The sequence below is a fragment of the Spermophilus citellus genome (assembly GCF_964194105.1).
Source record: "Spermophilus citellus genome assembly, chromosome: 9".
Lineage (NCBI taxonomy): Eukaryota > Metazoa > Chordata > Mammalia > Rodentia > Sciuridae > Spermophilus > Spermophilus citellus.
Window position 1 is genome coordinate 13,224,552 of NC_138191.1, and position 17,351 is coordinate 13,241,902.

A 17,351-nucleotide genomic window follows, 5' to 3' on the forward strand; every position below is an offset into this window, starting at 1 on the left:
TTAGATAAGAGAAATAAGTTTTGGTGTTCTGGTGTGTAGAAGAGTGACTATAGCTAATGATTATGTACTGTATATTTCAAAAACGTTAGAAGAGAGTATTTTAAAAAATTATTTATTCTAATTTGTTATACATGATGGCAGAATGCAATTCATTTCATATTACACATATAGAGCACAATTTTTCAAGTCACTGATTATACACAAAGTATTTTCACACCATTCGTGTCTTCATCCATGAACTTAGGGTAAAGATGTCTAACTCATTCCACCATCATTCCTATTCCATCACACCCATCTTTTCCCTTCCTCCCCTTTGCCCTAACTATAAAATTCCTCCATTCCTCCCATGCTACCCACCCCATGGTCATTATGAGTCAGCACCCTCATATCATATTCAGCCTTTGGTTTTTGGGGATTGGGTTATTTCACTTAGCATTATATTCTCCAACTCCATCCATTTATCTTGCCATGATTTTAGAATAGAGTATTTTGAATGCCTTTACCATAATGAAATGATAAATGTTTGAGGTGATAAGTATGCTTACTCTGGTTTGAACATTATAACAATGTACACATGTATCAAAACATCACATGGTGCCCCGGAAATATGTGTAATTTTTATGTATCAATTTAAAATAATTTTTAAGAAGTAAAAAAAATGATTTCTATAATGCTACTGATTTTTTGTTGAAAAGACTCTTATAATTCAGACATAGACTTAAGAGTAGAAAGTATTTTTGGGAGGATGAGACATTTTTTACTTGTTAACGCTCTACCTTTTTCTTACTTTAGTAGGAACTCAGGGAATGAGCTACAAGTATATTATGCTTCACCCAGAAGTTATCAAGACTTCTTTGAAGCCATCCGCAGAAGGGGAGATACATTTTATGTTGTGTCCTTTCGAAGGGTAAGTTCATTTTGAAAAAATATGCAAATATTTTTAAGTACTTACTGTGTATAAGACATTGGGCTGAATATTGTTGGAGATAGATTGAGAGATAGGAAGCAATATAGAATAAATATGTGAGTGGAATACTCTCCGTGCTATATATATGCTTGACTTTGAACTGTTTAGCATCATGAAGGCACACATGGAATTAGACTATGACTGTATATTTAGAAAATATAAGCTGTGTATTGATTTTTATTCTCAATTATCCCTATAACCATACTATTTGTTTATAACCAAAGGAAAAGTAAAAGCATAAACATTTCATATTTAGGCTTTTAAAGCCCATTTCCATTTGGTTATTGAGGAATTTAAGATGAATGTAGGTTTTAGATGAATTAAAGATGAATCATGGACTCATTAACATATTGTGGAATGTTTAGATCTGTGTTCTAGGGAATCTCTATTCCTCTTTCTTCTCTTCAATATTTACTTTATTAGTGAAGAATACATTAGATAATCATTCAGGTTATGCAAATGTAAATGTTTATACTAACATGGCTGAATTTTACAGATGTTAGACTAAATGGAAACAAATGTATAGCTATTTACATTCCATTTACCTTTCCTACAAAATGACAATATATTCTTCATAGAGGTGCCATGTGAATATCTCTAGAGTGCTGTATGTTAAACCAGAAACATACAAGTGACTTGGAATTCCTCAATGGTTTATAACCTAACCCTTCCTTCCTTTTTTTTTTTTTTTGTCTTTTTTTTTTAAAAAAAGAATATGGGGGGAATGTATATGGCTAGAAGTAAGTTTATACTAACAATAGAAATAAATAATTCATTCTCTGATTATTGTTGCTACTCACTATTACTAAAATTCTCAATTACTAGTAATTCTTTTCCTAAACTATAAATATCTAGCAGCTCAGTATTTTAGGGCAAAAAATTTTGGCATTTGTAGATTAGGTAGATAAAATGTTTTATATATTTTTAGTTATTATTCAGATATCCTAAGATATCTGGAATTCTTTAGACATGGCATCTCATGATCTTTGCCTTTTGATTGGATTCCTTATGCTCACCTTATTTGCTCAGACAGTTTGTGTATTTCTAAAGTTCCTTTTTAGCAGCAAGAGGGCAGCTAAGAACAGGGTTTCAGCAAGACTTCAACTGTATTGACTGATGAGTATTTACTATTGATATAATTGTTTAAAATGGGGAGGAAATATACTTTTAAAAAAGGTGTCTACCACTATGTGGAGACTGATGGATGTTAAAACAAATGCATTAAAATGTATGTTATGGAGGTTACTACGGAACAATATTTTTAACACTCAATTAGTCAAATAGTTTCCTTTCATTGTTTAATAGTTCAGGACACTTTATTAGTTTCTGAAAGCAGTATAATGTATATAAGAAATAACAGTTGTGAAACCATGGATTGAAGTCATGGTTAGTATTTTCTGGGGAAGAAAAAAAGTTATTTTAATAGATATAAAAATATTTTTATATTTAATAGAAATAAAAATAAGTATAAAAAATAGATATAAAATATTTCTTAATAGAAAAAATATTTTTATAAAAGAAGATGTGCAGAGTTCTTTTTAATTAATTTTTTATTCTAATTTGCTATATATGACAGCAGAATGCATTACAATTCATATTACACATACAGACAAAATTTTTTCATATCTCTGGTTGTATACAAAGTATATTCACACCATTAATGTCTTCATACATGTACTTAGGATAATGATGTCTATCTCATTCCATCGTCTTTCCTGTGCCCTCTCCCTTTCCCTCCCACCCCTTCAGAGTTCTTTTTTTTTTTTTTTTTTAATAGACAAGTTGCACTTTCCAGCATGTAGGAAAAGCTGTTTCTCATTAGTTTACTGTGAAAAGTACTGTTAGAAAATTAATGATTTCCACTCCTACCCTTTGATGTTCAGGCAGACTTTTGAGACTGTCTCAACGTTTTGTTTAGATTGTTCGTTTACTAATTGGTGATTTATCACTTTTTAGCATTTTATGTTAAAGAAAAAGTAAGTATAGACCCAGATAGCAGAGTTACTAAACAATAGTCTTGCATTTTTTCTTAACTGTAGGAGAAAGGGAGTTAATTTTATTGTGATGACTTTAAATTATGTCATGAGACAGGAATTTGGATCTTAAATACCTAGATTGTTCTTTTTGCTCTTGTTGAAATGAAAATGAAAGAAGTAATGAATTACTTCATTCTTGGTCTTTTCTAAAATACTTTCCTAAAATGCAAGTGGCATTACTTTTGCAGGGGGCATGTAGACTTTTTCTCCCACTTAGGTTATTAATTTCATTGGCAGAAATTAGTATAATGGAAACTCACAAATGCAGAACTTCTGAAGCCTCAAGTTTCTGCTTTGCAGGAACTGGACATTAATAACAGCCAATAAACAAGCCATATTTTTATATTGAATATATATTTTAAAATGTTTTAATAACTGGAAAAAGTAGAAGTAGTCATTGACTGTTCACTGTACCATTATTTAATAAATAAAGTCTCTCCCAAACTTACACTCCCTCATGCCCGACATTCCTGTACCCTTTAATCTCATTACAGTTGAGCTGCTGACATTATTTCTCTAATGTAGACACACTCTTGGATAACTACTGAGCTCCTGGTATAGGTCAGCAATAAAGAATGCTTATGTACCCAGACATTTTGACAAAGGCCCAAAAAGTTGTCTGTTCTTTCGATTTTTTTAAGTGTTTTTACCTCTAGCTCAGTATTCATAACTTGTTTCCCTCTAACTACCTTGTCTTTTCCCTTTATCTTTTAAATGTATTAAAACATTTAATATGATTTGGAGTACTGGGGATGGAGAATAACTTTTTTCTCAAACTTCCAAGTCACTTTGAACGTGTCATAACTGATAACATGAAGAAGAAAAAAGCTAAATAATATTTATTTTTTTCTTAATGTGTTTTTATGATGGTCTTTTTAGAGAGGGAGAGGATATTAAAGAATATAACAATAATTTCAAGAGCATGAAACAAAAATAGTCAGAAAAGCTCAAGTAAAGTTAGATAAGAAAGTGATTCAAGAGAGGGGGAAAAAAGAAAACATTGAGAAGAAAGGTAGGGAAATATATTAGTTTGTCTATCATTTCAATAAAAATTTTAATTTTACCCTTAGATGCTTCTTTCTCATGTAGTAATATCTAGAGAAAGGATTTAAAAAAAATCTTTCTAGGGTTGTTTCTTATTAAGAATGGGCTCTTGGACTGAGATTGTGGCTCACTAGTAGAGCACTTACATACCATGTATAAGGGACTGGGTTTGATCCTCAGAACTGCATAAAAATAAAATAAAGGTACATTTAAAATGCAATAACAACAACAACAAAAAGAATTGATTCTCTTTGATTCAGTTGGCTCTGAATGTCTGTTTGCCAATATATCCCTACTCATTTGATATTTCTTTTTCAAATGAGATTGATGCCTACTTTTGGAAATTTTTATTTATTTATTTTTAAGTTTTCTGTCCTACAAATAAAGAGTAAACACTTGAAAGTATCTTTTCATCTATTTCAAACACTTGCATAATAAAAGAGGAGAACCTGAGTTATAGATAGATATATGCCTGCCTCGAAGATGTTTGTTTCTCCCTCTTTCCAGGTATTTCATGTATTCTAGGTATAGTACCATACCATATTTGAGCATTTCACTCCTTTTTGGTCACTTACAAAACATTTATTAGCATTTCATATATAGGTATGGATTCTAAGGAGAACCTTAAATAATAGGGACTTACTATAGGATATGTAGAAATTGAAGAAGCACAGAGGATTGGCTCAGCAGCCAAATAGTCCCTCTGTGCTTACACTGTATACACTGGAAGGTACACAAGTCCTCATGGAGAATTGAAATAATAACTTGTTGTAACTCCTTATTCAACATCAGGCCCAGCGATTCTACTTTAGTCTTTTTCACATGTTGCTGATTCAAACTTTAAAAGGTGGTCACCGTCTCATATGAAGGAGTACTATGGCAGTCTTGGCTCATGCTTCATGTTCCATTCATTTGTGACCAGGAAATAGGGTTGGTTTCGTTAAAGATGTTCTCTTGCTTTGTAAGCTAGCAACTTTAAGCAGAAGGAAGAGCCTGGGGCCACTCTTCTGGGCTGCTGTGGTGGGTCCTTATACTTCATGAACTTTATTATACCACACAACCTATATTAGTACTATTTTTAAAATTCTTTCTTCTGTTGGTTCCTAATTCATCTAAAAGGCTCATCTTCTTATCTATTTTTTAAGCCTCTTAAAGATGGGAAGTGTCATGCTTCTTTTTTGTGGCAGGGGGTGGATACCAGGGATTGAACTCAGAGGCACTTGACCACTGAACAACATCCCCAGCCCTATTTTGTATTTTATTTAGAGACAGGTCTCACTGAGTTGCTTAGTGCCTCACTTTTTGCTGAGGCTGGTTTTGAGCTCGAGATCCTCCTGTCTCAGCCTCCCGAGCTGCTCGGATTATATGTGTGTGCCACTGTGCCAGGCATGTCATATGCTTCTTTATTAGCACCCTTACACTCAGCACAATACTTGCCACTCAGAATTGTTTTAAGCACATTTCGAGGAGAGAAGTCACAGTGATGAAAATTCATTGATTTTCATGATCATTTAAAAGCTGTTTTCCCATTGTTTTGTTTAAAGAAATTTGAATCTATTTTGCTGATTCAAGTAACATAAGCAGTGCAAAATCCCACAGAAAGTTTAGTTAGTGATGACTTCTCTTTTGTTCAGTTATGGTTTCACTAGTCAGGGATGAATCAGCTTTTTTTCTTTTCTTAATCTTGAGAACTAAAGAAATCACTTAAGTGAAATGTTTGACAGCCTTCTACATCAAAAGGTAGAACTTGGAGGTACATTCTTATTTTTAAATATTTGATGGGAGCAATTTGAAAGGGATTGCTTTTTTTTTGGTGGGTGGTGTTTAGTATCTGTATAAATTCAAGCCACATGAGTCAGAAACTTGAAATTTAGGACAAACTCTAGGAAATCCTCTGATAATTGCAAAAAGGTTGACTAGTGATGTTATTTGTTCAAAATGTTTGCCAAAGGTTTATTCCCATGGTTGGCCACTGAAAAAATCTCATAGAAAACAATATTTCCTAAATTAATGCCTAGATTAATACCTAATACATGCAGAAAGGCATGTTTTTCTAATGCATGCTATTTTTAAGAAATTTATGTTTACTTATATATATCCTGTATAAATGATATATACACAAAACAATTGTTATATATATTTGTGCACCCCCATATGTGCATGACAGTATGTGTCTAAAATCTTCATAGGCAGGCAGAATTGCCTAGTAACCAAAGGAAATTAGTCCATTTATAAACTCCCTTCAGAAAGATCCAGCTTCATAATTTGTTTCTAAGATTTTACATCTTAAAGCATACACGTGGATCTTTGGCTATTTTTTAATCTCTACTTTCATGATGTGTCAGCCAAATTCTGCCTGGAGAAAAGTGTGAATAAATGAGTTTGGCAAGACAAAGTTTTTAAAAAAAGTGTTATCAGAGAAGAGGGAATTAAAAACAACTTATTTTGGAAGGCTTTTTTCCTAACTTTTAATAAACAGGTTGTAAAAAATAGAATAGGGTTGTCTATTCACTTAACTTAGGTTTACTTAATTATTGTATCAGCAACATTCTCTCTATGTATCCTTTTTCTATTGTATTTCATTACATATAATTATTGACAACTTTAATATATGCAAACTTAATAGTTAACAAAGCTCTGTCCAATGCATAAGCTCATTAGTTCCTTACATACTTATATAAGTATTTCTAGTCCTATTTTATAGATGAAAATTGAGGCAAAGAGGTTGAATAGTTTAAGGACATAAAAACTGTAAGCATTAGAATGAGGACAACAATTAGAGGGATTCTAAGTTAATACAATGATTTTTTTTCTTCCCATACAGGGTCTTTTTTCTTTATATCTAGTGCTTTTAGATATATTACAGATTATATAAATAGCAAATTATACTTGCCTTCCAAAACCAAATTTGTTGCCAAATCTGCTAGACAGCTTTGGTGGAGTTTTTACCTCAAATTATCTGTTTGTTAAAATTACCTGGTTACAGATTAAGCATTTCATTAAGTTAAATTTTTGTAATACTAAAGAATAACTTAGGGATTGGGGTTGTGGCTCAGCGGTAGAGTGCTTGCCTAGCATGTGTGAGGCATTGGATTTGATTCTCAGCACCATATACTAATAAATAAAATAAAGGTCCATCAACAATTAAAAAATATTTTAAAAAGAATAACTTAACAGTCTAAAGATTTTAAATATAGCTTCTAATTTTAAAACAAGGAATAGAATAAATAGGCCTTGGAAGTTCTGTTTTTTCAAAATAGTAACTGGAATTATCAATGTGTTGAAAAAGAAATATTTTTGCTGTTTCTTAAAAAGGAAGTATGTTATCCAAAGCAGACCAATTTTAATTTTTGTTTCCTTAGAGCTTCTCATTGAAAAGAGTGGTTTTTATGTGTAAGTGAATTCTGTTATGGATTCTGTATGAGGCATGCTAGATCCTTGAGATCAGAAACTTTTGATCTCAAACTCCTTGTTAAATATGATTTAGAGTTGTGTGGTTTTAGGGGATTTAGTTGTTTGTTCCTTGGCTCTATGACAGATTGCTTGCTAACATAAAAAAACAGTTTTATGTTTGAAAAATGATTTTTCAATAGTCTATATAACTAGACATTTGCATAGAATAGCCATTGACACAAAGAATAATTTAAAAATAGTTATTTTAATTGATACACAATTGAACATGTTTATATGAGGTATTGTGTGATATTTCAGTACACATATACAGTGTGATGATTGTATCAGAGTAATTGACATATCCATCATTTCAAACATTTATTGTTTCTTTGTGCTGGGAATATTCAAAATCCTCTCTTTTGAAATGTAAAATTAATTGTTGTCATACATAGTTATCCTGTTGTGTTATAGAACATTAGAAATTATTCCTCCTGTCCAACTGCATCCCACAAATAATTCTCTCTCCATCCCTCTCCCTTTCCCAGCCTTATTCTAACAAAGCAAACTCATGAATAATATGAAGTCTTTAAAATTCTCAGAATGAGGGGCTGGGGTTGTGGCTAAGTGGTAGAGCGCTTCCCTAGCATGCCTGAGGCACTGGATTTGATCCTCAGCACCACATACAAATAAATAAAATAAGCATCCACCAACAACTAAAATTCTCAGAATGAGGGGCAGATTCATCTAGTTCAGGATAGTTTCCCAAGTGTTCATTATTTGTTTGCTCTATTTAGTAGTTGTACTGTTTTATAATGTATTTTTCCATATGTAGTTGTTTCATCTCCCTTTTTAGATTGCATTTTGAAAAATAGCCATAGCAAAAAACAACAAAAGTTGTCAAATTACAAGGTAGGCTCATGAATTAATGATTTGATTCTTGAAGAGCTGGCAGTTTTGTAATTTAAATTTAGTAATAATTTATGCAGTGTACAATATGTCATTCTTTAATCCTTACAATATTCCTATGAGACAGGTAGAATTATTATCCTCATTTTATAGATGGAGAAACTTTAGCACAGAATTCATTAATTTTTCTATTTTGACATAGGTTGAAAGTGGCAGAGCCAAGATTTGATCTAAAATAAGTCTGGCACCACTGTTTCATTTCCCTGCATTGCCTATATAAAGCTTTTATATACAAATGTCATACCTTTTAAAGACATCAACTTGGAGTTTAATTTCATTGCTCTGTTCAAAACATGTTTTGAGTTCCTTTGGGTTTATTTTTCAAAGAGAATGAGACCAAGACAAAGCCCTGTGGAGAACAAAGCCGAGGGCCATTTAAGGAAATAGTGTGGGAGGAACAAGAACTAACAGGTAAATGCAGAGGAAATTATTAGAGATATAGAAGGAGAATTAGAAGAAGGGAAAAAAATTCAACCTGTTTATTTTATTTTAAAATGTGAAGTCAAGGAAGAAGAGTTCAAATGTAGGTGATCAGCACTATCAGATGTTACAGAGAATGAGAAATAAAAAATCCCATTTGGTTTTTGTAAACATAGAAATCATTGGTGACTTGAGATCACATTTATGGTAGAGTAATCAGAACAGAATCCAACTAAAGACAGAAGAGAACAGGAGAGAAATTAGATGGAGAGTTTGGTAAATTTGACCCTTAAGGGAAGAAGAGATAGCCTAGATATAATTAAAAGGAAGAGAACTAAGGGTTTATGTGTCTGTTTTAAAGACAGGAGTGCTATAAAGGTAGAGTGTTAGATAAAGAGATTATCATGATTGGTTTACATACATATAAATGTAAAAATAGAGCTGTTTTATCCTTGACTAATGTTCTGAAGGAAAATAAATAAGTTAGTGTTTGTTCTTCATGTGCATTAATGTTTTTCTGTTTAAAACAAAGCATGGAGAAAGTTGAAGAACAATTTTTGTTAGTTTATTTGAAATACTACAAAGAAAAATGAAAGAGCATATGGATCTAAAACCAGATTTACAAAAATAGAATAATATTTAAAGTGTTCCTTGAGAATCAAAAGTTTCCAAATCTTGAAAATGGAGGTGGTTTTTAATAATGGCAATGAGTTTTAAAAACTTAAAAGTTGATAGAACTGTTTCTAATTAAATTTATTTATAAATAGTCTTAGAATTTTTTCTCATAAAGAAACTAGCAAAGTAGTCTATTAAATCATTTTACATTTAAAAAGAAATTGTTACAAGTTTTTGATGATGTCACAAAACTATGGAGGGAGCAATTATTATAGTTAGAAAAACTTGATAATTTATGATCTGACTCATGATTAAGGTCTGAAACACTCATGTCATTTCCTCTCCTTCCCCTATATGCAATGACTTGTTCATTTTGGATCCTGAGTTGTTTAACTTTTGACATTAGCAAATCTGAACACTGACACTTAGTTGGTTTTTCCTGAAAAATCTTAAGGCTAATGATTGTGTGATATTTATTTTAACACATTGCTTGCTGGTAATCCACAATGGAACTCTTTTTGGGGTAGACTTTGAGGTTGTGTCTAATCCATAATATGGATATCACACTTAAAGCCATCAGGATGATTAGCTGCAAGTAGAAGAGAATACTTATGTAGAAAAAAAAACTTTTATTTTTTAATATTTTAAAAATTGTAGATGGACACAATAGCTTTGATTTATTTATTTTTATAAATAAATAAATACTTATAGAACCTCAGTTCCAACTCTTGGAAACTGGAAAATTTATAAAAACTTGTAGAATAAATTATCATTTTTAAACTATTTGGCATGGTCTTTGTCATTCTCAAATAAAACTTTAATTTTGTGCTGTTATAATCAGTAATATTTGAACATTTAGTGTTGTTCTTGAATTTATATTCCATTAACTAATGAGGAGTTAGGAAGTATAATTGTGTATCCAAGAATAAAATATATGGCTGATTTGAATTTAATTCTTTGCTACATGAAGTAAAGATTCATTATTTAATATAACTTATAATTAAAATTAATAGTAAAATTTTATATGCCATGCCAGTGCTGTGTATTCTTTAAAGTAAAGGTTAGGTTTTTTTTTTTAACTTTTTTAGAAAACAAATATTTTTGATATATATAAAAACAGTATTTAACTGTGCGTTTTATAAGTTTGGACAAGTATATGTCTGTGAAACCATCACCATAGTCAAAATAATTAGCAAGTCCATCATTCCCCAGAAGTTTTTGATTTCTTCATATCCTTCTTGATCGTTACTGTCCTCTGTCACCAGGCAATCACCCTTCTTTCTGTTACTATAGTTTACATTTTTTAGAATTTTGTGTAAAAGGATATACATATTCTTCCAGAATCATTATCTTGAGATTTATCTCCATGGTTGCATTTCTTTGCTGTTTTGGTATAGTGTTTCTAATTTGTTTCTTCATTCATTTTACAACTTTTGTCTACTACATATAAAACTATTATGAATATCTATAAGTCTTTGTAAAGAATATGTGCTTTCATTTGTGTAAATATGTAGAACTGGAATGGCTGGGTTATGTAGTAAGTATATGTTTAAGAAACTGCCAAACTATTCCCCAAAGTGGTTGTATATTTTACATTACCACCAGCAGTTTATGGGAGTTCCAGTGCCTCCATACCCTGGCCAACACTGACATAGCCAGTCTTTTAGATTTTAGGGATTCTAAAAGGTGTATAGTAATATCTCATTGTGGCTTTAATTTTAAATTATTAACATTTCCCTAATGATTAATAATTTTGACTATCCTTTTATGTGCTTATTTGCCATCTATATATCATCTTTGGAGAAGTCTCTGTTCAAATCTTTTGTTCATTTTTTAAAATTGACTTATTTTCTCATAATTGATTTGGGAGTTATTTTTGTTCATTTGTTTGTTTTATCCTGTTTTGTTTTAGCAGCTTGAATCAAAACCCATTTAGTATTTCACAGTTTCTGTGGATCAGGAAGCCAGGCACAGCTTTTGAGTTTTCTATTGCAGGATTTAATCTAGGGGTACAATCTCATTTCAAGATTCAACCAGGGAAGGATCCACTCCTAAGTTCACATGATTCAACATCCTTGTGGGATGTTGGACTGTTTTTTGCTGTCAGTTGGAGATTTCTCAGTTCCTGCTTCCTGGGTCTCTTCAAAAATCAGCTCACAACATTGCAAACAGTTCATTGAAGCCAGCAGGGGCATGTTGGTGCATTCCTGTAATCTCAGTTACTCAGACGGATAAGGCAGGAGGATCATAAGTTTGAGGCCAGTCTCGGCAACTTAGCAAGAACTGTTTAAAAATAAAATATGTAACTCAGAGGTAGAACCCTCTTGGTTCCATCCCAAGTAATCTCCCCAAACAAACAAACAACAACAACAACAAATGCAAGGAGGAGTTTATGTCTGCTAGTTTATTATAGTTACAAAGGATTCTGATAACAATTATGTGGGAGAGACACATAGGACAAAGTATGTAAGCGGAGCATGAAGCTTCCGGGCACTTCAGTGTGTTCAGCAATCCATAATCTTTGAAAGTTCTTTTTATATTCCAGATACAAGTCTTTTATCAAATATGTGATTTGGAAATATTTTCTCCTGATTTTTTACTTGTCTTTTAATTTCCTTATCACTGTTTTTTAAATAGAAGAAAATTTTAATTTTGATGAAGTCTAATTTGTCAGCTTTTTCTTTATGGATTGTGTTTTTGTTCTCTTAAGAAATACTTTGGGGGCAGGAATGATGGTGGGATGAGATGAACATCATTACCCTAGGTACTGCACATGTGGTACAACTTTACATTGTGTATAACCAGAGAAATGAAAAGTTGTACTCCACTTATGTATAATGAACTGAAATGTATTCTGTTATCATATATAACTAATTAGAACAGTTTTTAAATAATCTGTAAATTTTTAAAAAAGAATTATTTGTCTAACTCAAGGTCACAAAGATTTTTCTCTTATGCTTTTTATTTTAAAACTTTTATGGTTTTACCTCTTATATTCAGGTCTGTGATCCATGAGTTAATTTTTTATATGGTTCTAGGTATGGATCAGAGTTCACTTTTGCTTATGAATATACAGTATTGTATGATATTCAGTACTGTGTTTTCATCCAATAGCTTTTTTTAAAATATTCATCCAATATCTTCTAAAGGAAAAATTAAAGCAAAGCCAAGTTAAAAAGATTATACCAGGTTGTCCATTTTCCTTGGTTATCCTTGTAAGTTTGCACATTTTGCTGTAACTTTGTAAAACAGTATTCTGTGATTGAACTTCTTTAATCTCCAACTTCCAGTCTTTATACTTAACCAATGAAATGTTATTTATATGTTCTCTGGGAGCATAACATATACTATAGATAGTTACAGCAAAAATGTAATGGGTAGCGAAAGATATTGCCGAACCAAAATTCTGAGGACCAGACAAGACACACATGTGCCTGGATAGATCCGTGCTAGGAAACCCAGAAAAGTAGTGAAAGAGGAACTAAATATAAGGTTCTTATAAGAAATGTCTGCTACTTGTTTAGTGGTTTGTTTTCCTTAATTTAGTTTAAAAAAAGCTTTATTATCAGACTTAGAATGAATCTTTTAAAAATGTATATTATATATTTATACATATTCAATGCATTGGCTTAAAGAGTTAAAAAAAGTAAAAAGTATAGTTTTTTTCTATAGCATTATGCAGTCTTATTTAGAACTTAAAAAAAAACAGTTTTTCCATTCAGCTGTGAGTCAGCTTTTAGTTTAGTGGGGAAAAAATGAAATTTGGTGGGGGGGCATGGCTGATGCAGCACTTTTCTGTAGACAATCATATAACATGGGCTTTGGAGTCATATAAATCTAGATTTTTATCCAGCATTGTTCTACTGCTTACAAAAACTTAAGAACTTTAGGGATATACTATTCAGAGCCTCAGTGTTTTTACCTCTAATACAGTATATATAAATAGTTACCTCTTCCTGGCTTGTTGAGAAGTCTGAATGAAATATTAAACCAAGTACTGCCATAGTTCTTAAAACATAGTAGGTATTCAATACATTGTTTATTTCTCTACCTTCAGTGAATTGACCTTTGAAGCACAGGGCTACTATATGAAAAACTCATAAATGATTAGGGGAGAGTTTTTACAGGAAAGGTAATCAGAAATTTGAAAGGAACAGCTCTTTCCAAACAGAAAGATAGCTAGAATCTTTTTCAGTAGTCTATAACTTCTTCTAGTAGTCTTTCGAAAAAGTGATTTTGGAGTTTTTAAAATGTTTCTTCTATTGATTCTAATTCAACATTTGTTTCACATGGTGTCTACAGAAAGCCTAGAAGTATTACAGTATCACAGAAAACTGAGTAACAGCAGATATAAGTTTTCAGGGTTTATTCAATTAACTAGATCACATTCATTTGATCACATCACATTCATTAAGTGACATCAGATGATAATTGGAAGAAACCGTGTAGTCTTTTTTTTTAAATATTTTCTTAGTTGTAGATAGACACAATACCTTTATTTATTTATTCATTCATTCATTCATTTAAATGTGGTGCTGAGAATTGATTACAGGGCCTCAACACATGCCAGGCAAGCACTTTACCATGAGCCACATTCCCATATTGACATTAGATAGGAGCCACATAACATGTGTCTTGAGTTCATCCAGAAGATGTAATAAACACTGTATTGTACCACAGTGCCAACTTTTAATTTTCTTTGAAATATTAATAACTTACACACATAATCATATAGGTTTTAAAAAACTACATCAGCATAGGTTTCATAATTGTTAAATAAATATAATAGCACAAGGTTTTGAGTCTTATTTTTTTTTCAAGAGTCTTATTTCTTATTTGCAGATAACCTGTTACCTGACATAATGATATGAGTTCACAGGTTATTAAAAAGATTAAAAATTAATAAGATAATTTGAATTCAGATTATAAAATAGTTAAAGTCTATTCTGATGAAGGAATTTAACTTAGTCCTGAGGCTTTGGGTCTGCTTTCTAGTTACAAAATTTATTTTTTAGTAAAATATTTAAGTATATATAATTACCTATTAGGTTGCTAGTTATTTAAAAGGAACTGTTTTCTTAATATTTTTTTTTGCCAATATTTGTCTTATGGGGACCAAAAAACTCAAAATAAATTGTTTATTTGTAATTTTTATCTTTAGTTCAGTTTTATGCAGTTGAACTTGGTTCTAAAATATAAAATTTGGGAGGCATATTTTCCATCTACCAAAATGTGAATCTCCATTTTATTTTGAAATAAACACTTCTGTTTTAAGAATGTGAATGGTAGTAGTAAATACCAAACTCTCCCTCCCAATTTTTTAAACTACTGGTACCTTTTTTATTTAAGAGAAAACATAAATATGAGATATTTTCAGATCATAAAAGGTTTCTTTTTTCGAACCTTTTAAGAATGGATTTTATTATTCAAAAAACTATAGTCATTCTAAGTTGTGACTGGCTTTTAAAATACCCCCCCACCCCCCCTCCCACACACACACAAGGGAAAGCTTTTCCAACTGTGACTATTCCCAAAGAATTATTTAATTAAGATTTAGTCAATTCTATTGTGGTTATTCCAACAAAGTTTCACTGAGTAGCCATTATGTTCCTGGATGCTCTCTCTGCAAAGAATCTGGCAATGGACAAAAACAAGCCCTTATTTTTCAAAAGCTTACAGTCTAGAGAAAGACACTAAACTAAACATACAAATAAATATGTGATGAAATATCAGTTTGTGATAAGTGTTAAGAAAGAAAATCAGAGTAAGAGGCCAGAGTGATTTTAAGTGAACACTGAGAAATTACAGGTTTTTTCATTTGAAACATAAATTTTTTGGGCTTGTCTTTTAAACTTTGCTTTTGTCTATTTCTTGGTGAGATTTTTCTAAAAGAAATTAAGAATTCACTGTACATATTTCATATACTAATTTAAAAATCTAGCTCCAACTAGTGAATTTAGCATTTACCAAAGGAGATGTCTATAGAGGAATAAAACCTTTGGTTAATCACTACTTTACTTTTAGCAGTAAAGTCTGCAGCTCATGAAATTTATAATTCTGGAGTGGTTTCAGCTTGCACCAGCCCCTGGGGAGCCTGTTGATACAGCACTGAGTTACAAGTTATTATTCAGCTGTAGAAGTTTAATGCTTAGACATTTTTTTTTTACATCTTCCTTTCTCAGTCAGTTGAAATCTTGTATTTTTGCCAAATAAAACAAATCTCATACTAATAAGAAGCTAAAAATAAACAGAAGGAGCATGAGTCAGAACCAGCATCACCGTATTCCTTCTGTGTACCTCTCTGGTACTCTGCAATATGTTCATTTTGCACAAACACGTAGTACTGCATAACTACTGTTTTACAGATGGAACATTGATTATTTAAGTGAGGTCTATTTTTTAGAAGAAAGTAATACTGTAACTGAATAGTAACTGGTAGAATTCTGGCCTGTTACCAGAATGTGAAAGCAGAATGTGAAGCTCTGCATGCAATTGATGAAAGAAAAAAAGAAATATATTTCCTACTTTTCTGTTGAAAGCCCTAAAGAGTTCAATCTGGATACTGCTCTTAGATCTCCAGAATGGATTTTTATATGATTTAACATAATTCAGCAGTTTTTCAAGGGGGAAAAACCACCAGTAAGTTGCTCGAAAGTCCCATCTCTTTTGCTCTTCAGGTCCTATCTGCGAAAATCTTATCCTATCTTGCTTTATTGTTTTATTCATGCAGTAAACTTTCATTGAACACGTACTGTTACCAGACATTGTGCTACCATAGAATATATAAAAACAAGCTAAAATCTTTGTTCTCAGGGAATTTAGAAAAGTGGCTCATAAATCCAGAATTACAACATTTGGATAGTATCTGTAAAAAAAAGATATAATAACGAATGCCCCGAGATTACACATAAAACTACTACTGTTTATGAAGCACTTATTGTCCTTGATGTTTTATATAAGTTATTTCATTTAATCCTTTGAACAGCTTTATGAGGTAGATATTATTTAACTTGTGCCAGCAGCACTAACTTATCAAGGAAGGAGGAGGTGGTATCAGGGAATTGAAAAAACATTTCTTGAGTTGATTATGGAAGAATGAGTATGGAAGAGAGTGGGAAGAAGATGAGGCAGTGTGGCATTTCACACAGAGAGCTGCATATGTAAATGTGCAGGACTCTTGAGAGAACTGTTATTGGAAATAGAGTAGGTTCTGGGAAATAAATCAGGGCAGGATCCAGAAAATGAAGGAGCTCATAGGCCATGACTAAGGAATTTGGTCCTTACCCTGTAGAAGACAGAAATATGACTAGACTTGCATTTCAGGAAGAAACTGTGTAATTGTTTGCACAAGGCATTTAGAAAGATTTTATTTTAAGGAAATAATTTCCTTTAATGGAAGAAATTCTCCTCAAGCACTGACTTATGTTTATCAAAGATAGCAAGTCCCTCTTCATAATTTGTTTCTGAATTTGCAGCAATCTAGGAGAAAGAATGAAGGAAGGGGAAGTGATTTATTTGTCAACTCTAGAAACTGGCTCTGTTAGGGTTTTTAACAATGACAGTGTAAAATTAAGCATTTTACAATATTTACTAGAGGGTATTCATAACTGGTAAATTAATTCACTGAGCTGGATAACTGAAGATCCATTGCAACTCAGAGATAAAAAATTCTGTAAATACAAGAAGATAAATATTACTACCTACCAAAGTCTTAAGATTACTAAATTTAGTCCTATTGATTATATTTCTCCTAAGTTTTATACACAGAGAAATCAGTGAAAAATGTATTTGAAGGATTAAATGCCAAACCATAATTTCAAGCTTACATTTATGTCCAATAGTTGACACAACAACAGTTGCTTAGGATAGTTTTGAAAATGGAATTCACATATAGGACACAGAATTATTTC

The 17,351-nt window shown here is 31.6% G+C and overlaps 1 protein-coding gene across 1 annotated transcript in view; it reads left to right on the forward strand.

Annotated features, from left to right (window-relative positions):
• Positions 1–17,351, forward strand: part of ATF6 (activating transcription factor 6) — a 217,558-nt gene that overhangs the window by 108,000 nt on the left and 92,207 nt on the right. Inside the window, exon 14 of the mRNA XM_081306544.1 lies at positions 793–907. Within this exon, the coding sequence (XP_081162670.1) occupies positions 793–907 (115 nt within the window). The remainder of the gene's footprint in view (positions 1–792; positions 908–17,351) is intronic.